General features: G+C 44.5%; 1 protein-coding gene across 15 annotated transcripts in view; it reads right to left on the minus strand.

Moving 5' to 3' along the window:
- Positions 1 to 26,881, minus strand: part of AKAP13 (A-kinase anchoring protein 13) — a 293,283-nt gene that overhangs the window by 12,339 nt on the left and 254,063 nt on the right. For 7 of the 15 annotated variants that reach the window (XM_032469408.1, XM_032469409.1, XM_032469412.1 and 4 more), the window contains 14 exons: positions 22,063 to 22,130; positions 19,763 to 19,829; positions 16,223 to 16,358; positions 14,671 to 14,783; positions 13,924 to 14,076; positions 12,892 to 13,142; positions 10,398 to 10,523; positions 10,164 to 10,281; positions 9,500 to 9,748; positions 6,168 to 6,244; positions 5,432 to 5,613; positions 5,225 to 5,307; positions 2,733 to 2,927; positions 444 to 515 (listed from right to left, as the gene is read on the minus strand). In XM_032469408.1, the coding sequence (XP_032325299.1) occupies positions 444 to 515; positions 2,733 to 2,927; positions 5,225 to 5,307; positions 5,432 to 5,613; positions 6,168 to 6,244; positions 9,500 to 9,748; positions 10,164 to 10,281; positions 10,398 to 10,523; positions 12,892 to 13,142; positions 13,924 to 14,076; positions 14,671 to 14,783; positions 16,223 to 16,358; positions 19,763 to 19,829; positions 22,063 to 22,130 (1,890 nt within the window). The remainder of the gene's footprint in view (positions 1 to 443; positions 516 to 2,732; positions 2,928 to 5,224; positions 5,308 to 5,431; positions 5,614 to 6,167; positions 6,245 to 9,499; positions 9,749 to 10,163; positions 10,282 to 10,397; positions 10,524 to 12,891; positions 13,143 to 13,923; positions 14,077 to 14,670; positions 14,784 to 16,222; positions 16,359 to 19,762; positions 19,830 to 22,062; positions 22,131 to 26,881) is intronic. The other 8 variants (XM_032469414.1, XM_032469413.1, XM_032469406.1 and 5 more) reach the window with 4 other exon arrangements.

Consider the following 26,881-nt stretch of genomic DNA (forward strand, 5'->3'; position numbering starts at 1 on the left):
GAGATGAAACCTTCAGCCTTATTTACCTGAGATCTAGGAAATCTGAAAAGGCACAGGGAAGGCAGAGTAATTTACTGAAAGGAGCATGGCTCCTGGAGTCAGATCCAAAGCAGCCAAAAGGAGTTCTCTAGAAAGTAAGGTGGGCCAATCTGAGAACTGGGGAGGGCTTCTGCCCCTCCCATGTTGAGGTCAGGGGCTAGAGCACTCTAAACATCTGAATTCTCAAATCTGAGCACGTGGGGGTCCCCTCCAGGGCAGCAGTGTCCCCCAGAAAGGAGGAGATGCTGACAGTGGAATAAAAACTGAGCAAGAAGAAACAAAGCTTCTTCTGTACAGCACAGGGAACTATGTTCAGTATCCTGTAATAACCTTTCATGAAAAAGAGTATGAAAATGAAAAAAAAAAAACCCAGTAATATTATTTTGTATTAAATTTAGGATTACCTTTTGCTAGCTGCGATGATCTCTGTATGTTTTCTTTCAAGATGTTTAACACATTTAAAAGAATCTGGTGTACTGGAGAAAGTGAGAGGTGAATCGATTTTAATTTGAAATGGTTAATTAATATTAGACTTGTGACTTTGACTTAAAAAGGTTTAAGAGAATCTTACTGAGTTTCTAAGAGCATTTAAATGTATAAGTAAGCGGTCCTGACCTGATCCACTGTGTTATTGCTTCTGCTTTATGTGATTCATAGGAGTTGCTTAGGTGGACAGGAACATTTTGGTCGTTAGGCTTATAGTATTGGCCTGGGAGGCTTTTGAAGAACTTGTGAAAGTCAGATATTTTAAATTTGTAAATGTAGATTAAAATCCTTGAGGGAATTTAAATAATTAAATCTGAGGTTAATTGTTTACAGTAACTTAATCTATTAAATGTGAGCTAGTAAACATCAAACAAACAAACCAAAACAACAAAAACTCACCGAGCAGGAGACAAGCAACAGAGATGAAGGAAAAAGGAGGTCCAGGTGGAATAAGGGAGGAAACAGAGGCAGGGAATCTTCAAAGACAAACCATCATATTTTCTAAATATTTTCTAAAAACGCTGGATGAAAACAACAGAACAGTCTAGTGAAGTGAAAAAGGCTATCTGAGCCTAAAAATTTAGGAAATTTATTTCACATAAAAATGAGCAACAGAAAACCAACAAAGTCAAATTATGAAAATGAGAGCAAGTACACCCAAAGGAAAATGACTTAAGAAAACAGGAGGAATATTTAAACATTAAAAAGATAAAGATACAAAGAGTATTATGGAAAAGCAACGAGTACTGAAGACAGGCGAAGATAATCCAACACACGGATGGGGGAGTTCCTGAGGAAGAAAATCAAAGCAAGGAAACAGGGAAAACACTGAAAGGTGTGATCTGAGAGTACATCTCTGAAATGTGAAAAACCCATCATGTCCCTCCAGTCATTCTGGATGTCTGAAGCTTATTCTTTGGTAGGTATCTCAGAAAAGGCGCATGATTGGAGGGACATGACATAAAAACTGGTGGTGGTCCTTGCAGAATGAAGACGATGGGGTCAGGGCTAAAAAGGAGAAAGCGCCGTGTATGATGGTTGTAAGTTGACAGTGTAGACACAGTACAACTGTTAAAAAAAGGGGGTATGAGAATAGCTTATAAAAATCATATTTAGTGAGAGTCGTATTAGTACTATAATTCTGATGTGTATTAAGGTAGGACAAAGCCAGGGTGGAAATACAGGATATTCTATTTCAATGATGTATCCTTGAGAACAAGGATTCACAACGTGGAAGAGAGGAGATACAGATGTAATACAGAAGAGGTTAATTAAGTAAAAACACTGTAGCCCACAATTTGCATAAAATACGTATCAATATGAATTCGTTGCCACATACACATATATTTCCCCCCAAGCTGTCCACTGAAAAGGCCCAACCTAGTAACAACGAAAACCCAAGTAGCAGTGACCATCCCTAGTACTTAGACTGTGGTCTTAAAACATCATTTCCCACTGAAAGAAGCCAGAGGATCTAGGAAAACAGCTGATTCCAGATATGGGCAGATCATCACAAGACGGGACCAGATCACCTTAATATACGAAGAGAAAAGAGGCTCTCAACAACTGCTGGGGTCACGCTGAAAGGACTCAGAGGCCGAACAGAGGCACTCACTGGCAAAGAGAGGACCTTTTGAGCTTTTCATAAGGATAAGAATTGCAACGACTTGAAAGCCCATCAGATATATTTAAATTCATGAGTCTGTAATAATATTTTAAAAGTACTAATCACCTTCAGACGATGACCATAAAATCCACAAAGAGAAACATACAGGTCAAAAAGCTCTGGTTATTCAAGGGTAACTTTTGTGGAAAAGAAAGGGATGGTGGGGTGGGTGTAAATTAAGACTCAATTTACTATAAATTAAGACTCTTAAAAGCCATATCAACAACCTATGCCATGACTAAACCACAGTGTGTATGGATAGGCACTTGGCCATAAAACCATAAAGAAACCTAAGTGATTACTGTAAGTCACAATACCTGTTCCCTTTTGAAGGGAGGGAGAGAGCTTTGATGGGGACAGGATATTGGAAGGGCTTTTAGGGGTCTGGCCACATTTTATTTCTTGACCTGGCAGTAGTTACCAGGATGCTCACCTGATAAAAATTTGCTAAAGCAAAGTATGTTCTGGCCTCTTTTCTCTATTTGTGCCTTGTTTTACAACAAAAAAGGAAAAAGTGGTAGATACTATTGGTGTCAATTACCCTCATTTATTGCACTTTTCATTAAAGGTCCTCCTTTGAGAGCCTCCTCTGTGTTGGAGCGGAAGAGGATTCTAGAGCTGTGAGTTGGGGAGCCATCCTCTGGCATGGGGCTGCTGCACTCAGTCATGTCCCGGAAAATCATCTCTTTCTCTTCCAGGAGGAGCAGGATCTGCTGGTCCTTTTGTTGAAGTTGTTCTGCAGGTGGACAGACAACAGGTCTGGTGACTCGACTGCTTTGTGTGAGGAGACGACTAAGACACGAGCGCCACCTTGTGGCAGTGCAAGGGAGGACAGGGAACACCCCCTTTCTTCTTCATCAGAGGCAGTATCCAGTTTCTAATCTGGACTTTCTACCTGGAAGACTATCCAGGGTCTCTCCAGGCAAACGCCAGCATTTCTGATACAAGTCTGAACTCTGTTCCACTCTCCTGTCTCCTGTTCATTTCTCAACCCATACACTCTTCTGTGGCTTTTGCCCATCACTCTGCACCTGCTCTTTTCACTCTTCACTACTGAATCTGATGATGTCTTTTATCTCATCTTCTCCAGCATGGATGATTCCTCCCTCCTTCTGAAACTGCCCACACCCACACCCCCCAGCACATTCCCTTTGAGGACACTGCTGGTTCTCTCCTTCCTACCACTCCTTCCCTGGGCACTTTACAGACCTGCCCTCTGCAGGGAGTATCAGGGTCCCCCGCCAGGATCCACCTCGGCTCCATCTTGGGCTGCCTTCTATACCTGACACACCTTCCTCTCAGGGACCTTATTCACTCCCATGGCCTCAGTTACTCCCTATGTGTTGGTACACAGAAAGCACCCCAAGCCCCATCCACTTTTCTGAGCACCAGATCTTGAGTCCCACTGTCAAGTGGCCATCTCCACTTGGATGCCTTGCTCTCTGCAGGTCAGAAAGCTCTGTTCTCCATTCCTGCTGCCCCACTGACTCCCTGTAGCCTCTCATCTCTTCCTCAGTCCCCATCAGCTTCATCCCCCCATTGCCCAAGCTGGACACTGGGGAGACGTTTTGTCTCCACCTGCCCCACCATCCATGGAAGTTCCTTATTTCTTACCCACATCCATCCCTCCTCCAACCCAATTCTCACCAGACTTTTCCAAGAATCTCCCAACTAGTTTTTCCAGTTTCCTCAGTGGGGTCCCCCAAACCCCCAAACAATTCTCCCAACTCACTTCATTACCAATTTTTTTAAAATGTAAGTTTAAATTTTGCTAAAAAAAAAAAAAAATCATGTCATTCCCTTGTTGCCTTTTAAGACCTGGTGTCTTCCTGGCTAAATCTCCCATCCCTCAGCCCTGACTCTCCAGACACACCAAACACGCCACTCCCTGGCAAATGGGCCAAGTCCTCTTTCACTTTTCACCTAACTGTTCTTCATCTGGAGGTCAGTTTTTCCAGACAGAGCTCCTGTGTCAGCTTCTCTGAGACTTAACCGCAGGCGGGCTTCGTGGGTCCCAGACACTTCACGTGTGCCCATGGCCTAGGTGGCCTGTCATTTACATGTGTCTCCCTCACCGGAGTGCGGGCCTCCCGATGGCAGGGACTTTGTTTCAGGACTCTGCACCCCCAGCACCTAGTATCAGGCCGGGCCAGGTGCTTTGCACATGTTACAAGAAGGAAGTACTCCTCTCTGCCGTCCTAGTCACAGGCCAGGAAATTTGATGTGATGCTAGCACCAGTCTAGCTCTGTCCATCTTTTTTTTTTCTTCTCCTCACTGACACAGAATGTTACCATCTTTCCCAGCTTGAAGGACTAACTATACTCCTTGGGTGCTTACACCTATTTGACTCTGGGCCTCATTTCCGCCTAAAGCACATGCGTCTTTACTTCGGAACGTTCAGTGAGCACGGGCAAGGAGGGGAGAGCGCTCGGCCCCGGCATTCAGAAGACAGGGAGCAGGGTCCTGGCTCCACCATGAACTATGCATGTGACCCTCGGCTGCCCGGCCTTCGCGGGCCTCAGCTTTCTCATCTGCACAATGGGGTTAGAGTACACATCTTGCCAGGATGCTGATAAGACTACATGAAAGGCCGCAACAAACAGTAGTCAAACACAACCCATAAGCACACCTCTCCCAAATTACCTCGTAACGCATTTGGAACATGCCGTGCGGCACAGTGATAAACAGACTAACTGGAAAATTCTTTTCCTCAAGTACTTTTCTCTCCTTTTTGTTTTAACCTTAGATGTGACCGTGAATTCTGGCAAATTCTTCCGTGATAAAGTAGAAAGAATGTCACCAGGGTCCAAGGACACTGATACCGAGACAAGAGAATCGATGTCCCTGATCTAGCATCGGACACGTTCCTACAGCCGTTTTCTCACTGGGACCTGTGCCGGCTCAGGTTTGTTTTCTCTTCTGTTTCCAGTGCCGCCAGGACAGCCTGGAGCCGAGGAGCAGCAGGGGCCCCCTCCGTGGCCACCGATGCCTGACAGGCAGTGAGGGGTCTGAACCCCTCCCACCAGCTTTACCTTTCAGCTCCCGGGCTCTGGTGTCCAGCATTTTCTTTTCTTCCTCATTCTCACTGGGAATTCCCTCATCTTCGTCTCTGTTCCTAAAACGGCCAAAACAGAAGCAAATGTTCCTCAGATGTCGATTACTCTGCAGGCTGCCCGTTCCCTTCTGAAACCACAGAGGCACCAGGAGGCGGGGCAGGGGGGCCGGGGTGTCTGACTCACAGGGTGTTGATCGTGTCCTGGATGATCTGGATCCAGCTGTTCCGCTCCTCTTTGGAGCTGGCATGGACTTCCACCATCTCCGGATCTTTTGTCCCCATACTGATCAGGAATAAACCTTTCTCCTCATGAGCCACTTCTCTTACAATCAGCTTCTTTAAAGAGATCACTGTCGATTTCTGGTCCTGGAAAAAGGGGAGAGGGCAGATAGAAGACATGGATGCAATATTCTAACTCTGAAGGACAACTTCCATCTAAGGTAAGACTGGGCGCCTTTTGAAAGCATATGGCTTAACAAAAAAGGGCAAATTTAGGAGAAAAAGAAAGAGCTTGTTATTTCACTTACATTTTATCAAACAGAAAAAGATTTCCAAAAAGGAAATGAGACTTTGAGGCTATGAAGCATCGAGCAATGAGTCCCTTTCAGGCTTGTCAGAATCTGGTTGGCAATGTTACAAATTTGTATGACTTATAAGACAGAATGTGTGAGAAATACTCCAGTGACAGGCTTCTTTTTAGAGCAAATGGCCAAGGCTCTCAAAGGGATTACGAAGGAACAAATAATGCGGGGTTGGGAGGAGGTGGGCAGAGAATTGCCAGGGTGTGTGAGAAATGACTCAGAGACATCTGTCCTGAGCCAGTCAGTTTTCACGGGGGAGCAGTGCTACACTCCGCACCTCCCCTCGCTGCTCTGAATACTGTCAGTCACACACACAGATGAGCAATTAATCCAGCTTACCAATGATGCAAAGACGTATTTCTGGTCTTTTTCTTGAAGGAAAACTAAAATGTCAGTGAGCAGGACCGCTTGAACCTCTGTAAAGTGGGGGAAGGGAAGAGAGAACAATGACCACGGCACAGCTAAGCACCTCTGGGGCACTTTCTTAGGACAACTCAGCAGTACGCCCACAGAGCACAATGGATGGAGACCACACTCCTCCGAGGCAAGGACTGGATATTTCTGCAGGACCCACATCTGGTCATTGGATTTCTAGCAGCGTTTTCAAATGGGAAGGTTTGAGCGCTTAGTGCTGGAAAGATATATCCCATAAGGCAAGATTCTTTTTCCTTTTTCAAGCCGGGGGGGGTGGGGTGGGAATTAGGTTTCTTTCTTTATTTTTAGAGAAGGTACTGGGGATTGAACCCAGGACCCTGTGCACTCTAAGCATGCGCTCTAACGCTTGAGCTATACCCTCCCCGCAATGCAAGATTTTTAAAAATAAAATACTTTAAAGTTGCAAAGCAGGATTTTAACAGATGTTAAACAGCAACATATCCCACAAAATCCCAGGTCATAATATTTCTCAACTTCTGATCATAGTAATGGGACAGGCGTGGAACAGCAGACAGGAAAGCTGCCAGAAGGTGATATAAACATTTCTGAGTCTAAGGAAAAGCAGGCTTCTTCCACACGCCCAGGAGGACAAGAACGGCTTGACAACGCCCACTGATCTCACAGGTACACGTGACAACAGTGACTCTGTCCTCAGCTCCAACACATCACAGTCGACCTCAACCTTTCTGCTCCATGGAAACAGCCTTCTCTTCTCAATTAAAACAAAACAAAAACCAAGTTAACATCTCCAGTTGGATCCAGGACTCAAAAGAATGTCACCAACTCTTGCTCTAATTCTCTTGGAGCATGCAGTGACATTTTCCATTATTCCTTTCAGGACACAATGTGACATTCCTGGAAATCCAACAGACCAGCCCTGTGAATCACCTTTACTCTGGGAAGGGGAGCCTACCACTCCTTGGGGAAAGAGTGGAACTCACTTATGTAGCCTCCTCCCAGGGGGTCAGGCCCCTTCTAGTCTTTTCAATCACTTCTGCCACAACTGGGGTCCCCTCTCTGTGTAATTCATTGCAAAGCCATGGAGAAAACAGAAGCAAGGATGTCTGATTCCTAGGGAGGTCTAGTTTTTCAGCCTGGACCACAGTAATTTTCCATGCACTACCATTAGTTTTGACAAGTTTTTTTTTCAAGTTTATTTTTAAATAGTTCAGGTGACTGCCCCCCCTCCAAAAGTTCTAAAACACAAGTTTCAACTTTGTTGGATCCTGAAGTTTATAGGATCAGTGTCAGTGGATCAGAGAAAAACAATCTCACCCCTTTCAAAGGTTACCCAACACAGTACTGGCTGTTCTCCGCATGACCTCACTCAGGGGGTGAAATGACTAAACACCAACTCCTCTCTCCACTGGAGACTTTTCAGGCCAGAAAACCTATCCTTTTGCCATTGGTTTGACCACAACTTTATTCCAACAGCTGGGATCTATTAGTTTTTATTTTGGGAATGAATAAACAAACTGCTGTGTAAGAAAGAACACAGCGCTGGCTCGGGGCAGCAGCAGCTCTAGGAAACCCACCCTTCCAAGAGAGGGCAGGCGTTTCTCAACCGCCAGCCTGCCTCGAAGACGGCCTCGAAACAGCAGTGTGGTCAGAGCCTCCACTGTGGGACTCTGAACATCACACAGTATTAGGGCTGGAAGGAAGGAGCCTCAGGGATCATGGAGCTCATTCTGGAGCAGTGAGACACCCAGCTGGTTGGTGGCAGGAAGGGGTATTTCTTTTGTCTGAAATGACCCTGCCCGGTGCACCCTTCCCTGAGGCCCTCCAACAGCTGCTCCCCCAGGTTTCAGTCCCCAGTCTCTCCTCCCTCCTACAGACTCTCCAAAGCCCCTGCGGCTGTCTTACACACACTCTAATTCATCCCTTTCCTTCTAAAGCCATTGATTCTGAACGCATTCTTTGCCTGCTCCCATCACCACTACTGCTGTCAGCCCCTTAGTCTGGAGTACGCACCTGCTCCAACCTGACCCTCAGCCGATTCTTCAGCCTTATTTCCTGCCAGTCCTCCCTACCTCACTCTGTTGCCTGCCTGAGCCCCGACTGTCCCCCCTTCCTGATGTCCCAGACCCCTCAACTCCATGTTTCCAGGCTTACTCCTCCCTTCTGCCTGGCTCCCTCCTCATCCTTCCAGACTTAACTCAAATGCTGCTTCTCACCCCTTCTCCCCATCCTGAGTTCATGCCTCCATTCCAGCACCCAGGATCAACTGCGAGAGCAAGATCATCCTTGCAAGTCTCCTCACGCTGATCCTGCTTCATTCACCTCTGAGCCGAGCAGACTGCCTGGGACTTCTTCACTGTTTGGTATCAGCATGGTGAGGCTCTAGCTAAGGACTCCTGGGAGTTCTGACAGCAGTAACCTCAGCAGGACGCACCCCTCGGAGGCGGCAGCAGCACACACTTCACTTACGTGGGCTTTATGCCAGTGGGGCTTTGTGTGCTTAGCTCACTGAGGCCAGGAGGCAGGCTGGGATGCTCAAGGCTACTGGTGCGGTTGGAGTTACCATACAGGCCCAGAGAATACAGGTTTGATGAAAATAATGATTTAAAACACCACCAGGTGTACAGATGAATTAACAAACCTCCTAACTTCCTTAAATTGATGGAGCTCATCATTTAAAAGTAAAAGACTAAAACCAAATGCGGATGAGTATCTTTTATGATCTCTTTTGCTTAGAGAAAGATAAAAGATATGAACAACAAGGTTTAGTAATAAATCTAGTTGATGTGAGTTAAACTTACGTTTCTCTAAGGTCTCAGGGGCTGAAAATTCCTCTAACATTTCTTCAGAACGCGTGATGGATTTTTAATCTCAGAGACCCTAGGAACTGTGTAACCAACGGGTGTTCTTCCCTCCTGGCAACTGTTTTGCCAGACTCCAGACCCGAATTTCTTGTCCATCTCTCGTAGGGGAGCACGCCTTCCAAAACAGCTTTCCTTTTTGTATTAATCTTACCCTTTGCTTTGTTTTTTATATTTTTTCATTTCCCGACTGCATCATTTTCTTGTTACCTTTATTATATTTTATATGGTTTTGCAAGCCATCTCAAACCAGTCCCTCCTGACAGATTAGGAGCAAGTGAACGACTGCTGCTCCTGTGTGATGTTTGGACCCAGGTCCCCAGGAGCGGCCTGGCGGTGAATTTCTAAGCAGACACACTCGGATTCCGCCTGCTCCCCTCGGGCACACACTGAGACCCAGACAAAAGTGAGCCTTACCTTTCAACCTCCCCGTGGTGCTCTTCAGAGACACGCTTCCATCCCGCACAAGCTTCTTCCGCTTCAGATCCTCCTTGGCGAACATCTGACCGCTCTTCATCCTCATGATCGACTTGCTGTCTGTCTTTGTGTAGATCTCACTGAGACGGACTTTCTTCTCGTAACTTGCCACTTTGCTGTTCACAGCGCCAATCACGTCCTTCACCAGGCCCAGGCACTGAGCCAGGTCTTCCTGCTCCACTGTGCTGTCTGAGAAGAGAAGAATCACTCTGCTTTTAACGGATCCTTTCAGACAATGGGGAACCCTGCCTTCCTGCTCCACGTCATTCTTCTCCCTTTGTGAGCATGCTGTCAGGTCAAAGGTCACATGCCCACTCCTCGCTCTGTCACAGTCTGATTCTGAACAGTTAAGACGTTTCAGTGTGACAGGTAACATGCAATTACATGCTATGCTCTAAAGCAGAAGAACCCAATCCTCTTAGGGAGGGAGAGGAGCAACGAGTTTTTTATTTATGTTTTTGTTTTACCGAATCCTTAATGCAACCACAGGATCTCTTTTAGTCGAACTAGACATGGAAGAGTTCTTCTGTGGGCTCCCTAGTGCTGCTGGACATACAGAAAACAGGCCGCTGGCGAACAAGACTGAGTCAGAAAAGAGACCCACCTTTGGTACACTGCAATATCCTTTGGAACAAAACTGGGTATTTGGTGATCCGCTGGGTTACAAGCAATATGCACTCGGGGACTCCAAGCCTCCGGACGATGGAACTGCTCATCTTCTTCTGCAAGGGAGGAAACCAAGTGTCAGGAACCACCCGGGGGAGAAGCCTCTAGCTAAAACTGATGGTGACACAGCACTCTGGACAACGATGGGGATTTTCACGTTTCACATAGATACCTTCATGAAGGCCTGAAAACGCTTATCCTTGGTGTAAAGGTCTTTGAAGTAGTTGACAGACTGGTTGTGTTGCCCGCAGAACTTGCCGTACGTCTTCTTTAACCGTTCTGCATTTTCACCTGAAAACTGCAGAGGAAAGAGAACAGAAATCATGCCGTGACTCAGGGTGTGAAACTTATGTTATCATTTTGTACAAAGTTTCCAGGCTATTTGTAAAACTCAAGACAGCTTTCTCATAAATTTCCCCCCAAAATTAAAATGGTGCAGGAGCTTTGGAAAACAGTCGGGCATTTTTTCAAAAAATTAAATACAGAGTTACCATATGATCCAGCAATTCCACTCCTTGACATAAAAACAGGAGTCCACACAAAAATATGCACACGAATGTTCACAGCAGCTTCCTCACAACAGCCCCAGTGTCCACCAAACGACAAACGGATAAATAAAATGTGGTAGATGCGTGTGAATGAAAATAGCAAATCACAAAGGACAACATACTGTTTTATTCCATTTACATAAACTGTCCAGAATAGGCAAATCAACAGAGAAAGTAGATTAGCTTCCGCCTAGGACTGGGGAAGTTGGTGGAGGTGATGATGATAAAAATTTTCTCTAAGTGATGGTGGTAATGGCCGCACAACTCCATGAATATACTGAAAAACACTGAACTGCACACTTTAAATGTGTATCATATGGCATATGAATATTTCAACAAAGCCATCACCTATATTAAAAATAATACAGGTATATCTGTTATATACTGTACACATAAGAAATGCAAAATGTGTTCTAACTTCCACTTATCATAAACATAGTAATAAAATAAGGAAACTCACTACAAGTTCTTCATGATTAGACATTAGAACCAGCTCTCATTACCTGGGGATATGTTTATCCTCCTTACCTTGGTTCAGCAGTCCTAACAATTCTCTGTGACCCTTAAATCACTCCCAAATATGTGTAATCTCAATGGTTTATCTGAAGATACGTGCACTTTGGGGTAAACCTGAGAGCTTCTGTACATGGGCCCTGTGACACATGCTATGTGTAGATTTCTGCTGTACTAACAGTCTCTGGAGACAACACAAATTGATCCTTTCTAGAGAACTTGGAAAAACGTTCAGTGTAGCCTTTGCTCTTCCCCTTTGTCACAGGAGGAGCTGAGGCAGAGAGACTTAAAGTGATCTGCTGCCATCACACGTGCCCTATAAGGGTGATTTGAGCTTGGACACTCAGAACCAACAAATGGACACCATGGGGCTAAGACATGAATCCTACTGTCAGGGTCTTACTAGAGCACGTGCACAAACACAAGGGGCTACAAACAGCACAAGTCAAGGCTACATGAGTAACCTGTGCAGGTCTGAGGGCAGACGGGCAGAGGGAGAGACACGGAAAAGGGCAGGAGAGGGGACATTTGGGCAGGGAGGGTCCTCACTTGGAGAGCTGGCCGCTCCCACTCTGAGGCCTTGTCAGTGTAAAAGCGTCCACCAGACTGAATTTGCATTTTTTTTACTTAACATTTTTTATTGATTTATAATGCATCTGCATTTATTTCATAACATGCCTATTTTCACTCCTAGAATGTGAGTTCCACAGGGCTGAGGTCTAAACTACATGTACCTTTTGGTTCCACACGGTAGAGTAAATGCCCAATAGACACTTGAGGGGCACAGGCTCGTGAATACAAGGGGAGGGCAGAATTTCCAATTCTCAGGCAAACATTCCAGCACGTTAAGTCTCTGCTTCTACAATGAGGCAGAGCTTTGCTGGTGAAAAGGACGTAGTCAGATGTGAGGTTATGCCCCTCTGCCTGCTAAGGTTATACTAGCAAAAAAAAAAAAAAAAAAAAAAAAAGATTTTTTTTTCCAAAAAGAACACTTTAAAAATAAACATTAAAAACTGCCTATGACATATACATCTGAAAGTATCAAAATAATTTTTAGCCAAATTTTTTCTGATGTAGGATTGAAACCATAACACACTTTGATGGAAATATTAGCAAGAGATATTTTATGAATTATTTTATAGATGATTTCCTGTCAACTTCTTAGGCTCAGGTGGTTTTTAGATAAATGAATTCCTTTTGATTTGAGGCATAAGAAGTTGAGACTTTCAACAAATATTTTTTGATTTCTTAAACTACACTACCTCTGATAGTGGCGCAGGCTCTGAGAAAGAAAACATGACTTCTACTGAGTGTCTACCATATATGCGAGGTACTTCGTGTATGTGTTTCTTTTACTTTTTAAAAACATCATTAAAAATTAAAGTCTATTACATATATGTTTTTTAACTTTTACATTTACAGCATTAAAAAAGAAAGTCTACTGTCCTCATCTACAGAAAAGGAAACGGAGGACTGGAGAGACTGAATTACTTGCCTAAGCTTACAGAGAACAAACGGCAGAGCTGGGATGTGAACCACAGCTCGGGGGCCCCAAAGCTCCGCTTTCCCCAGGTGTGTGTGAGAAGAGACCCTTCCACTGCTTACCTGATGCACAAGCACATCTCCAATCCTCTTGATGAGAAAGTTCTTTTCGCTTTTGTCCACCAGAGAGTCCTTCTTCCGCTCCAGGATCCTCTGAAAGAACTGGCTGTGGATACTGATCAGCTCGTCCAAGCAGGGGAACAGCTTCTCCACCATCTGCTGCTCAAAGAGCAGGTCCGTCATCATGCCCCGGCTGTACACGTCGCTCATGATCTTGAGTGTGCGGAGGTGGTGGAACTCCGTCTGCATCAGCTCTGGAGCAGGGGCAAAGCCTAACGGTCAGGAATGCTCTCCTGGAGGGTTCTCACGCGTCTGCTGCTGTTAAGAGCCCAACTTTTGTGTTAAGGATATTTAGAGCCCAGTTTAAACTTTAAAACTGGGTCAGCAACCGTCTTTTCCCTGACCTGTTTTCATCTTATTCCTCTGTTTTTCACCCGACCTCACGCTATTTGCTGACAGGCACACTGGATTCCATCACACTTAAATGGCGGTTTCCAGAGTGGTCTTCACTGGATTCCAAACCTTTCATAATTTACTGTGTTCCCATATCCCAGAAAAGACTTGTGTTTAGTCTAGTTTCTAGGGTAGCTGGGGAGTTAAACTGCACTGTCACTAGGGAGCTCCTTCTAGGACTGCTGCATAGATAAGCACTCGGATTAAACACAACGTGCAATAAAACTGAAGAAAACAATTTCGAAGAGAGAGAAAAGGACAGAAATAAGACCATGTCTATACCTCAAAGTGTGTTTTTTTTTTTAGGGGGGAGTGGAGGTTTGGTTTATTTGTTTGTTTTTTATTTATTTAAATATTATTATTTATTTTTATTTTTTTAATGGCGGTACTGGGGACTGAACCCAGGACCTAAGCATGTACTCTACCACTGACCTATATCCTCCTCTCTCCTCAAAGTTTTTGAAGAAAATCTTTGAGATGCTACATACTTGAAAATTGACTTTCCACAACCCAATAAACCACCTGATAAATAATGCCAGATAAAGCAAATCAAGTATTAACAGAGCAAATGAGCAGTCTCACCATAAATCACTTCTTGCCGTTTGACCACGTCTTTCTTTTGCTGTTTCAGAAACTTGCTGTCCACTATTTGACTCCAGGACTCTGCCTCCAGCTGTTTGGACTCAATCTCCAAGTCTCCCATTAGCTGTCCTTCATTCATGTCTGTACCTACTCCTCAAAATACCAAAAAATCAGTATCAGAATCTTGCACCTGTGATCTCTAAAACACCTACACTGGACGTTCCTCAGGGTGTAGTTTCACGAGAGCACTCATATGGGGGATGTTCACAGAATGCGTATTTCACTAGAGAAGATAATGTTCTGTTCAGGAGTGACATACTCTATCTTCAAGACTTTGGTTAAGGATGATAAATGTCACATAAATAAAACGTGGTTAAGACATGATTCCTATGTGAAGCAGTAAGAGTCCTGGTGACTCTATCTGTTTAAGAGAATAGGCTTACAACTGCGCCAAAGAGCTGGGAACTGAATGTTCATAGAAGGCTAGGGGAAGAAAGAGCCTTTGTACTGGAGTGTGACCACATTAAAATCAACGGCATCCTTCAGTGGACAACTATCTAACAACTGGGCAAGTGTGATCACCAGCTCATTATAAAGCATTTGAAGCTTTACAGACAGTTTAGAGAATCTTCACACGGGTAAGGAAGAGGCAAAAACCACTATGCCGTCAGCACATGCATTCTGGGCAATGGCACGGGCACAGAGTCTGTACAGGTGCGTGCAATACAGGCCGTAACTTCCTCTTACCTTCATCAGTGAGGGACTCTGTTGACTCATTGACCTTGCTGATTTTATTTAGTGAGTCCGTTGAATGAGACAGGAATTTCCAGGTGTTTGATATGTTCTCATCATTGCCAACTCTGGGGACCAAAAGAAACACACAGGCAAACGCATTCTGATAAGCCATGGTTTGCGGACTTAAGTGAGGATCTGAAAAACTATGCTGTGACAGCAGGCTGTAAGCGCTACAATGACTGAAGACAAATTCCTCACGTCAGGAACCCAGTAACGTGCAACACGAACCATTAAGGAGGCCTGGAGGCATTTAGCATCATTGCAAATGTGAACTTTCTGGGCCTTGGGCTTTGTTTTGTTTTTTAATGATAGGCAGCAAGGAGAAAGCTCTTCCTTCAGACCTCGGACGAATTATATAAGAGATTTCTCTGTTTGAAATTCATGTCTAACCACCACACTTTCCCCCCATGTTGCCTACATAACTATAAACCAAGCACTTATATTAAACTGTCTTCTTTGGACTTTCTCAACCCCAACTCACCAACTAGCACAGTGGGCACCAGTAACTATTCGTGGTACAACACAGTGAGTGAGCCAGAGTCATCTGAAACTAAATTTTATTTAAAGGCCAACTTTCAAAGGCATAATACTAAAAGATTTTATTAACAACTCTGAAAAGAAGGCCTTTGGGTAATTACAATACAAAGACAAAAGAATATAAAAATACCTGAAAAAAATTTTTTTTTAAAGGGGGAGGAAACATTAGCCAGCACAGAAGTTAGTAAATACGGACAAAAGGAGATCTGCATCCTTCAGTTGGGAATTTTCCTCCAGGCTAGGTTAAGAGAGCTGCAAGAGATGTTTTGAGTCCTACATTTGAGATGACTTCTTTACTTGATGGGAAAGCAAGCATCTTACTCAAAACAGCCAGCAACATCATAATCACCCCTGTGCTCACCGCAGACAGCCGAGGCCTGAACAGTCAGGGGCCACAGCAACTTTCTGTAGGGGCCGCAAAAGGAACTCAGTGCAGATGAGTGACCGGGAGCCCACTGTAATAACTGACTCGTTACTCACTCCCGTGACTTAAGAGTCAAGAGGCAAGAATGGAAAAGAGTGGGGTGGGGAGGGGAACCAAAACCAAAAAAACCCCCAAAAAACCTCCCACCCTCCAGGTTCCTCTGACCAGCAGTGAAGTGTGACATCTGAAAACATGAGTGGCTGGCTGCAATCCAAAATTCAGAATTAAATCATCTTTTTTTTTTTCCTATTTCTACTTCTTATCTGGATCTAAAAATACTCCTCTTAGGATGCAGGTTCTTTACAAGCAGGGCTGATCATGTACAGAAGCGGAGAAGAACCGGCCTGAGAATGGGGTTTGGGAGGGATCCTGTTACAGGGGGCGATCCCGAGGCTGCAGGAGAACATGGTCCTCGTCCGGCTCCCCGCGCGCAGATCACCCGGCTGTGCGCCAGTCCGTCAGGTTATACGCTTTTCCTCCAAGAACCTTTTTGTTAAATTATTATGCTTCTGTCACCTGGGCGATTTTTATGTCCCCACTTACCCAGCAATGTTCTGTATGGAGACGCTTTTGGAGAGCGAGACACTCTGCTGGGACCGTCGATTAGCAAACATGGGGGCGGCAGAGGTCTCATCAGCCAGGAGGACTGCAGACCGAGGACGCTCCTTGGGCTGGGAGGCTGCAAGGTAGAGAGGATGCCAACTGATGTGTCACCTGTCTACACCCAATGGCCCTGATTCACCTGACAGCCGCCAAACGGAAGCTAACTGCTTTCAAAGAGATTTACCCTGGCTGCATAAGTGGGTACCAAGACTCCCAGGGGGCAGTCTGGCAACAGCTATTGAGACTGTAAATGCCTGTACCTTTTGATCCAGCAATCCCATTGTAGGATATGTTTATTCTACAAGACACACTTGTTTGTTTGAAATGACATAAGTCCAAACTTATTCAGTGCTAAGTCTGGTAAAAGCAGAAGACTGAAAATGACACAAACTGAGTATCAAAAGAAGATCAATTACTAAATCATGGTACACCCTATACTTGGGCACTACGAAGCTTTGAAGAAAAATGAGGACACTCTCCCTGAACTGACACAGATCTGCAGGATAATATATTTGGGGGGGGGGGCCGAATTAAGGTGCAGAACAAAGTGAACATCAGACTATTTTCCATATTTAAAACAAATAAATAATTCAAATTAATATTTGTTTTATTAAAGAAAGTTGAAGAAGATAAATACAAAACTAAGAAAAGTGGTCACCTGTGGGGTGTCATGGAAATCAGGCAATGAGAAAGCACCACAGATTTAAAAATGTAAACTAATTCAAAATAAGAGAAAATAAAGTTGAAAGAATTTTAAGGACAAAAGGAGCCTCAGAAATCACTGCAGCCAGTGCTCTTTGGGAGAACCTACCAAGGTCATCTGCAGGGCTTGTTGGATGTGCCAGTCCCCAGCCCTCCCTGTCCTCTGGGGGTGGGACCTGGGAGTCCACACTGATTTTACCAGCTCCCCAAGTGATCCTTCTGCACAGTGTCTGAGAGCACAGATTTTGGCTAACTCCTTTAATTTACAGATGAGGAAAATGCAACACCTGTTTAACATCACATAGCTAACTTGTCCTCAGACTGTGTATCTCTCTTGAATGTGACCAAAGAGGGAACTGGAGCTCTACTTTTATGCTAAAGTAGTCACACTGGCAAGTGCGTAGCAAATTATTCTTCCTTGGGAACTGAGCTCATGTCCCAGACACGAGCTGCATTATCTGCTCATCCTCAGGCACGTCAGGAGCTGAAGGAAACACAACTGGGGCGGCTGTTATGACTGCACAGTATTTCAGGATGCTTCTGACTTGATAAAATTCATGAAACCAATAATTTCCAATTTAAATTCTATTTAGAAGATGTTGATATAATAAGCACCAGAAACATGCCATAGCGCGACATGACCAGACCCTTCCTGCAGGAAGCACGAGACACGGGCCCTGCCCCACAACAGAGAAGAAGGGCAACTGGTACGAAAGAGAAGATGCGTAAACATTCGAGAGCCTGGAGCACACCCTCAGTGTGTCAGAAGGGAGGTCAATGAGCAGAGAAAATCTGGTGGAGGAAAAAACTCTGGTTCTTGAAGAACAAGAAGGCAGTGGGTAGGTCATAAGGAAAAGAGCAGGAGTGTAGGAAGGAAGGCAGAAATACTCGCAGTGCTCGTATGGAAGGGAGGCAACAAGAGGAGGAAGCAGGGGAGATACATATAAGGGATCAGTGAAACGGCTGGAGAAGCAGAACAGAATGATGCAATGCAGAGCCCTGGAAATTATAAAGAACAACTTGTGTCTAAAAAGCAGCACACGGTGGTGGGGGGTGAAAATAATAGGTTTCCCTTGTTTGAAACCAATCCACTCCACTCAGGTAAGCTGCTTAGTATCTCTGGGCCTCAGCATCCTTATTTGTGATGGAAGGGCTGGCGGATGTAAGAGGCCTACTCCTACATACTTCCTAGGTAGCATCTCATTTAAACCTAGTACCACCTGCTGATATATATTATCATCCTTTCAGAGAGGAGGGAGACGAGGCACAGGGCGATTTAGGACATGTCCAGGGATACCCAGCTGTTAAGTGGGGGGCTGGGACTCAAGCCCGTAACTTGAATCCACAACCTGTGCTCTTCCCACTGTGCTGGCTCAGTGGGGTGAAATAAGAATAAGAAAACACATGGGGGTCAGAGGTAATGCAACAGTATTTTTTTTGGAAGGATGTTATTTTATCTGATTTGAAAGGAAACAGGTTTCTGAAACAAGGAGTAATGTCACAGACAAAACATTTTACGGAAGACTGCACTTGTAAAAGGTGTTAAAATGGGCTTCAAGCAGGTGACAGTCTGGTAAAACTTTTCTTCCAGTCTCTATGCAAGGACTGGTGATAGGTGGACTTCTGTTTAAAGGGACCACACACCCTCCGGGGAAGTGCGGACTGCATGACCGCTCCTGATGGAGCCGCTGGGAGGCACGCAGGACCAACAGGCAGGGAGGAGTGGTGCTCACGCTGGAGTGTGGGCCGCACCATCCCCTGGAGGGTCTATTAAAACAGATCCTTGGGCTCCACCTCTGGAATTTCTGATGGAGCAGGTCTGGGTAGGGCCCAGGAATTTGCACTTCTAACTGATCCAGGAACTACACTTTGAAAAACACTGCCTATGGGTAAGTCTCACACAGGTTCCCGAAGAGTTAATTAAGGTGATGTTCATTACTGCATTATTTATGGCAGTAGCTGGAAACAACTCAAATACCTGTCTTTGGGGGAACTGATAATTAAAATGTGGTCTATGTTTATGAAAGAATACCACGCAGCAATATGAAATAATAGCTTACATACAATAACGTGCAGATCTCAAAATGATGTTGAGTGAAAAAGCAGCAGCAGAATGGATAAGCTAAAGTCATATCATCTAATTTAAATTCAACACACAAAACAGTAAGAGATATTTCAGAGGTATACTATGTCTAAAGACATGGCAGATTAGAAAAAAATTTACACTGAATATACTACAGTGGGTGCTAAGGAGGGGAAAAGAGTGAGATAGGGAATGGAGAATTGTTTTACTTAATATTTTCCCCTTTTCAAAGTGGAGCCTTGCACAGACTGGTAAAGCAGTTTGATGTGAATGAGAGAGTGTGATTTACTTAGTTCTGTGTACCACTTGAAGCCCTTGGGGGTAAAAAAAAAAAAGAACTATTTATATAACAGTTTATCACGAAGTTTAATAAGCAATGTCTTATTTGACGCAACTCTGAAGGCACTAAAAAGCAGGTTTAATTGTCAACTGATGGAAAAGGAATTTCGAAATGCACAGGGGTCACTCGCTTAAACACACAGGGCTGTGGCACCGCCTTTTAAGCTAACACACACACTATTCTAGAACCTTCTAAGAGAGTTTGATGGTCAAGCTTCTGGTCAATGAATCCGCAACCTTCTCTAACTTGTCACAACATAGGTATTCAAATCTTAACAAATGAATATCACAAAAGTGTGTTTCAGTCCTGAACCAGAGTCAAAAAGGAGTTATGAGAGGTGGGCTGAGCTACTTACACTTGTTTCTCATAATGACCGTGGGAAGTGATGAAGTGTCATGTGCCTGAAGGCTCCCTTTGGGCTGCTGAAAGTAAAAGAAAATAAATACATGAAGACTGCATTTACAAGTTATCTTCCGTCAACTTTCTCGAGGCTGAGAGTAGGAAAAAACCAGCTGCTCCTACCCCCCTGCTGTTCTTTGCCGGTGGTCCTCGGCATCCTCATCCCAGCCATGGCAGGGGACCACCAGCTCTCCTCTGAGCCTGCCAAGCACTCTGATTCTGCAAACGCTATTTCTTCTGTTCTGCCTGGAATGCTCTCCTCACCCTCACAGGCATGGCATCCTTCTATTTCAAGATCACTTGAGTGTTACCCTCCTTGGTAAAGCCATCCATTAGCATCTTTCTTCTCCTCACCCAAGGCAGTGACTGGCACCCCCTCCCCCAAATCCTGCACAGACCCCCCACCTAGTTTTTTCCCCACTTATGGTCACCGTCTACTCATCCATCTTCCCCACCAGAACACTGGTTCCTTAAGAGCCCTTTTCATTTCTATTTCTCCAGTGAGTAGTGTTTATAAGGCGTTAAATAAATCTTAGGTAGAGTGCTCACTGCAAGACTTCTGTTGTAGAATGGAACAGAAACACTCCTGTGAGAAATTACAGACTGAAGCAATGAGTCCTAGGGGAAACAGAGTAATTTAAAATGGAGCTCCTCCTTTTCCGTTACAGCCTCTGACGTGGGATACGCTACATTCCTGTCATCTCCATCCTCTCTAGCACATTCACAGTAATATCACCTTATCAGAGATCACCGACTCAGATGCCTACAGGGCCAGGCAGGTAACGCATGGCAGTGATGGGAAGTGGCAACCCTCTCGTTTGAGGAGGCAGCTGCTGACTATCACTTGCCATCCATCTCTCAACAGTTAAGGAAGGACCTACGAGCCAGACACCGTTCTATGTGCTCAGGGTCCACCAATGGGTCACATGCTCCTGACTTCAGACTGCCTGGAAAGTTTGGTGCTTATATTCTAGCGGTGGGGGGACGAGAGGTGAAGATCATAAAAATTAAATGCAATAAACAAACACAGACTGTTAAACAGATCCTGAGAAGGTGATAAGTACTACGGAAAAAAAAAAAAAAAAAGAGCAAGGTGGGGAGTGGGTCTGCTGGGTAAGAGGAAATAGCAGGGCTGTCAGAGACTCCATTTTTTTCAGGACACATCAGAAGTCCAAATTGATATGAAAAATAAATTGATTTATTTTTCAATAAATATATTAACCCCCTCCCCCCCAAAACTCCATGAGCCAAACAAAATTTACGTCCATGGGCTGAATATGACCCAGGCGAGGTGCAGAAGTCGGCGGTCTTTACACTAGGCTCAGGGCTTCTCAAAGGATGGCCCTGGGACCAGCAGCATCAGCATCACCTGAGAGCTTCCTAGACAGGCAAATCCCTGGGCCTTACCCCACCCAGAATCTGCTAGATAGATGTGTCTGGTTATTACCACCCAGCATCCGTTCCCAGAGCCCACTAACTTCCTACTCTTGTCACGTGATCAGAGTCACCCAGACGAACCTGCTGAGAAAAGTTCTGCCAGACAGGCTGCGTTTGACCCTGACATTCCCCAGCCCCTGGGCACGTCAGAGCCCTGACGCCCACCCGTTGTCCCCACGGTCCCGAAGGAGGAAGCTGGGTGTGTGCAGAGCACAGTAGGTCTGTGGACACAGTTAAGAGGAAAACCACTTTAACAGGGACACAGAGGGATTAGAATCACAGAGAAATGTGTATCTAACATGGAGAAGTTCTGAGAGCATTTTATCTTCCCAAAGCCACAAACCCCTCGTGTGTTAATTAAGAAGAGAACTCATCACTTAAGAGAAAATCATTTCTTTGGGAGTTCAAGATTTGCAGATACTAATTACTATATACCAAATAGATAAACAACAAGTTTCTATTGTATAGCACAGGGAACTATATTCAATATCTTGTAGTAACCTACAATGAAAAAGAATATGAAAAGGAATGTATGTTTGTACATGCATGACTGAAACATTATGCTGTACACCAGAAATCGACACAATACTGTAAACTGACTATACTTCAATTTTTAAAAAAGCCATTCAAAAAAAAGAAACTTAAAAAAAAAAAAAAAGTGAAATAAGAACCTTTTCTTTCCTCCAAAAAAGAGAGAATCATTTTTGGTTATTTTGGTCTCAAAGTTGGTACCAAATGATTTAAACAAACAAACAAACCCCTTCAACCATAAGTCTCCCAAATCTGTGGATTTTATTGGTTTAGCCAGAAATGTCTTACCTTCATTTTGACCTTTGCACAGGAGGCCAGACTTTCTCTACAGCCTTTGTGGACCAGAGCACTGCAATCTAAAAAAAATGCAAAACCCAAGGTGACATTAATACAGCAAATAGACCCTCGAGATTCTCCGCTGTCATAGCGACCTACGGATTTCCAGGTGAAGTCACACACACATCAGAATGTGCCTCTAGCTGAAATTACAAGTCGCAGCCCTCTTCTAGGAAGCAAGCACTTGGTGTCATTGGGAGGAGGAGGGAGAACAGCAGATGTGATTTCTGACCAGCAAAAACTAGAAACTTGGAACTTCTTGGGCAGGAAGCTGCGAGGCTACTAAAAATAAAAGTAAAAGTAAGAGAGGCTATGAAAACTAAAAAGTACATATTGACCGCAGTCAGTATGTAAGTCTAAGCCACAAATAGTATGTATGTATATAACGTATGTAGACATTTACATATACATAGAGCAGTAACACTCACAAGTAACATACATGCAGCCCCTTAACAAGGGCTGTGAAATTTGCATGACTGTCAAAGGTGGAGTGTGAGTCTGAAAACTTGCTTTATGTCCTTCCACTTGGGATCCTAGCTGCCCTGAGCTTTCTGCAACCCGCCCTGAGTCAAGACTGCAGAAGAAAGGTCATGAGAACTACCCCAAAGCACCTCCAGGAGCCCTGACTCAAGAGAAAGTGGGAGGCTTCCCGAAAGATGAAGCAGAGACCACAGTCTGCCAAGGACACGGTTTTATCCCAACTCTCATTTCTCACTCCTTGGCCTACAGGGGCCACTGATGCAGCAACCCAGCCCCTAGGCCTCAGAAGGGTCACCATCAGCTTGTACTGCTGCTATGAAGTCATAAAACAGAACTGTGCCAGGAGGCCAGAGGTGAAGCAGAGACAAACAAAGGATCTGTCTGTGGGGACGCCCAATGACGAGAGCCTCCCCAGGGAAAGGCTTCCTGAGAAAATCAGCCAGATACCATCCACGAGGCAGTGTTTCACACACTGATTCAGGAAGTCTCACAGGTCCTGCCCGTGGGAACCCACTCATCACGGGCTCGTACGTATGGGCTCTGAGGGGAGGGGGTGGGAGGGATACCAGTATGGAGACGGCCAGAATCCCAGGCCCCAAAGACTTTCCCCCATTCCTTCCTCACTGCCTACTTGGGTCACAGGTCTCTTACCTAATGCCACCAATCGCAACGTGCTGTGATAATCTGATGGTTTTCTCCTCCACCTCCTTCATCTACTGCTGAACCTTCAGTTACGTCTCTCGAGTGCAGTGCCTGGCTCATGCCACCTATTCAGATGTCTGTTTTAGACCTTATGTCTGTCTCGTCCAAAAGCCAAGTGCCCTGACATCACCTTGATTACAGTCAAATATCAACTGACCAACACGACAAGGAGTACAGAGGAACAGCTCCCACGCTCAAGGTGATCTGGGTCCTGGCTCTACCACTCAGTTCATGTGACCCTAGTGCAAGGCCCTTCTCTGCAGGCTGAAGTTTTCTCATCTATAAAAGGAAGGAAGGACCACACTTTCCCCCACGTTCCTCTTCTCTGTGATTCTGTAAGACTCCTTATGCTACATCTGTTAAAGAGAGTAAATCCACTGGATTCTTCTATAAGGTTTCTGCTGCAAGAGCCTTCAATGCCTTAGCCATCTGAATTATCACTAGGGCAGACCCATCCTTCCAGGCCCGGTCAGGGAAGGGCTCAGTAACCAACAGCTCCAACTGGAGGAATCCTGGCTGAAGCTACCACCATCAAACAGGTAATCAGGAGCAACCCTACTTCTGCCACAGGGATGGCCCAGAGCGGGAACCAGTCTGGAACAGGCTGGGGTGAAGCTTCACTCTGGGCCCTTTATTCCTGGGCGTATTAAGCTTCCTGTCTCGCTAACCTCGTGAAGCTCCACCCCATGTGAAATTCACTGTCTGGCCATTTTTCTGATGTTAATAAACCAGAAGAGACATCCAAATTCATTTACCAATGGCAGCAGGAGGAGAGATTGTCCTGGGAAAGGCTAACTCAGAGAATCGACAAGAGGGGAAAACCTGGGAGGTTCTATCCCAGTGACAGCTCTATTCCAGCTTCCACTGTTTTCTTCTCCAGGAGGAGGCTGCAAGGGAGCCGTCTGGGTGCTGTGCAACTTGTACCTTCTACTGTGTGTGATCTTTGCATGTAAGTCGCGAAGCTGCTCTAGGAGTCAGCAGCTACTAAGCAGGTACGTATCAGTGAATGTTAATGCCAGAGCTTCTCAGCAACGTCCCTTTCTGGGCACAAGGAGGCCTCTGAAGAAAACGACCCCTGAGAACTGACTCATTCCAATCAACAAAAGGAAACATTTTGAGGATATTTTTCTTAAGAACCGGAAACCACTAGCCCTCATTCATTTCTCTAGTTCTCTGCTACTTGAAAATAAGGATAAATTTTGATGAAGAAATCATCTTACTACTCAGAAACAAGTAGAATCGCAAAAAGAAATCCACGTAAGTCCTGAGATGTCAATGCTGTTCTGTCCTTCTCCACATGAGGCAATGCAGCTCATATTCCAGGACCTAGACTCTGGTGAACGCTGGCTGAAGACTTTAAACCCCACTAGCCAATGGTCTTCCTGAAAGGGTCAGAGGCTAGATCATTTGTCTTTAATGACTGTATTCAAAAACTTTTTGCCTCCAGCTCCCCATCACCTTCAGGATAAAGCCCAAATGTCTTACTTAGCCGTGACGTAGCGCATCACGTGTTGTGTACATTTCTAGCCCCTTGCCGTATTCAGTCTCATCTGAGCTCTGAACAAACTGTTTTCTGCACTTGTGCCCCTTTCTCCATTTTCCTTCCCTGACTAGGCTGGCAGGACTCCACTCTGTGAGGTCTTCCCTGACTCTCCCGGGGAAGACCAGACTCGCCACCTCTGCGCTCCTGGTGTTCCATGGTATACCACACCTGCATCATGGCTGTACTGTAAAGGCCACACTCCTCCCCTGGACAGAAAACTCCTGGAGGGAGTCCAACTTTGCCTTTTTAAGTTTTATATCCCTACTCCCAGCCTCCAGCCCATAGTAAGCACTAAATGTCTGAAGTGGGGGTGGGGGGGCAGGTGAGCTCCAAACTGCTGGACCCACAGTAACAAGCATAACAAAGTAGTTGAGGCAAATGTCTATAGTCGTTTTCTAGCAAGACAGAATGTGTTCCCCCACTGGCACCTCCGTCCTTACTCAGGGTACAAGTCTCCCTTCCCCTGCTACATAGATGCCCCGGACTGCGAAGCTGTCTTGCTCCGGGGCCTAGGCGATCCGTTCTCTCTTATGCACAGGCTTCTCAGCTCCCCTCCCCACCTTTTTCCTCCTTGTCTTTCACACACACCTTCTTTAATCCTACTCCTCCTTACCCTCTCTGAGTCTTGCCTAGTTACCTTTAGGAGAACCTTCCGTTCACTCCACTTTACTTAAACAAATATACTTTAAAACATGGGTGATAAGCATATGAAGAAAACCAATGGATTCATATCACGGACAAAGAAAACCACACATTTCAAAGTGGTAGTAAATGTAGTGCCACACCCAATAACACTATCTTAAAACTGTTTAGACATCTCATAAATCAGTAAGAAAAAGATAAAGAACTCAACAGAAAAAAAAACGGTAAAAGATTACAAACAGGCAATTCACAAAAAAACAAAATGGTGCTCAACCTCTCTAGAAATTAGAGAAATGCAAACTAAAACAATAAAGAAACATCATTTCATATCCAACCAGATTGGCCAAAATAAGAGTCTGCCAGTTCTAGGTATTGGTGAGGATATGGTGATGTAGGAACTTTCATCACCTGATGATGGATCTAGAAATTGATACATCCACTTTGGAGAGTAATTTGGCAACATCTAGTAAAGTTGCAAGTGTGCTCACTTTATGAATATACAGCTTGGTAACATACACAAGTTCATAAAGATGTTCTCTGGAGCACTTTTTACAGAAAGAAACTGGAAATAACCCAAATTATTTAGCAGAGGTACAGATTTGATGTATTCATAAAATGAAATACCATTAAGAGTTAGAAGTCTGTAATCTAGATCCATCTTCAATATCCTGCCTTGATTCCCCAAATATGATGTTGAGGAGAATATAGCAAATTACAGAATGAGATACACTGTATGGTACCACTTACGAAAACTAAAAACAACAAAAAAAGTTTTTGCTATTGTTTGTGTATGAGATAGTTATAAAACACAGGCTACGTATACACTGAATTCATAATAGTGGTAGTCCTTGGGGAGGAAGGAAAAGAAATGGGATTAGGCAGGGAAACAGGAATTCAGCCTTAGTTGTCATGGTTTACTTCTTCGAAACTAAATAATAATCTAAAGCAGTCTGACAATATGTCACCTTTTTTTTTTTTTTTTGACTAATGGGTACCGAGGTGTTGGCAATGTTATCCATGTATGCTCTTTTTTTAAACCCAAATTCTAATTCCTTCGAAGTTCCTTGAATTTCCTTATTCTTTTTTTAAAAAAAGATTTAATCACATTTGTGATCAATTTAAAACACTTTTCAGTTAGATTTTATTGTCTTTCAGTTACAAAAGAGCGTTTTCTCTTTCATTGCGATGAAAATTGTTGTTTTTGGCATCAATTAGCAACCCAGGAGGCGGAGGAGTTGCTGGAGAACTTGCCACTGATCCTGATCTATAGACGTGACCATCCAGCATACTGTGGACAGAGCTTATTTCAAAGTTGCAGTCTTCCCGTTCCTTTCCTCCCCACCAGTTCCATCACCATACACAGAATTAAGTAATAGCAATTTCAAAATTTTTATTATTTTTGTT

Source organism: Camelus ferus, chromosome 27 (genome assembly GCF_009834535.1).
Source record: "Camelus ferus isolate YT-003-E chromosome 27, BCGSAC_Cfer_1.0, whole genome shotgun sequence".
NCBI lineage: Eukaryota > Metazoa > Chordata > Mammalia > Artiodactyla > Camelidae > Camelus > Camelus ferus.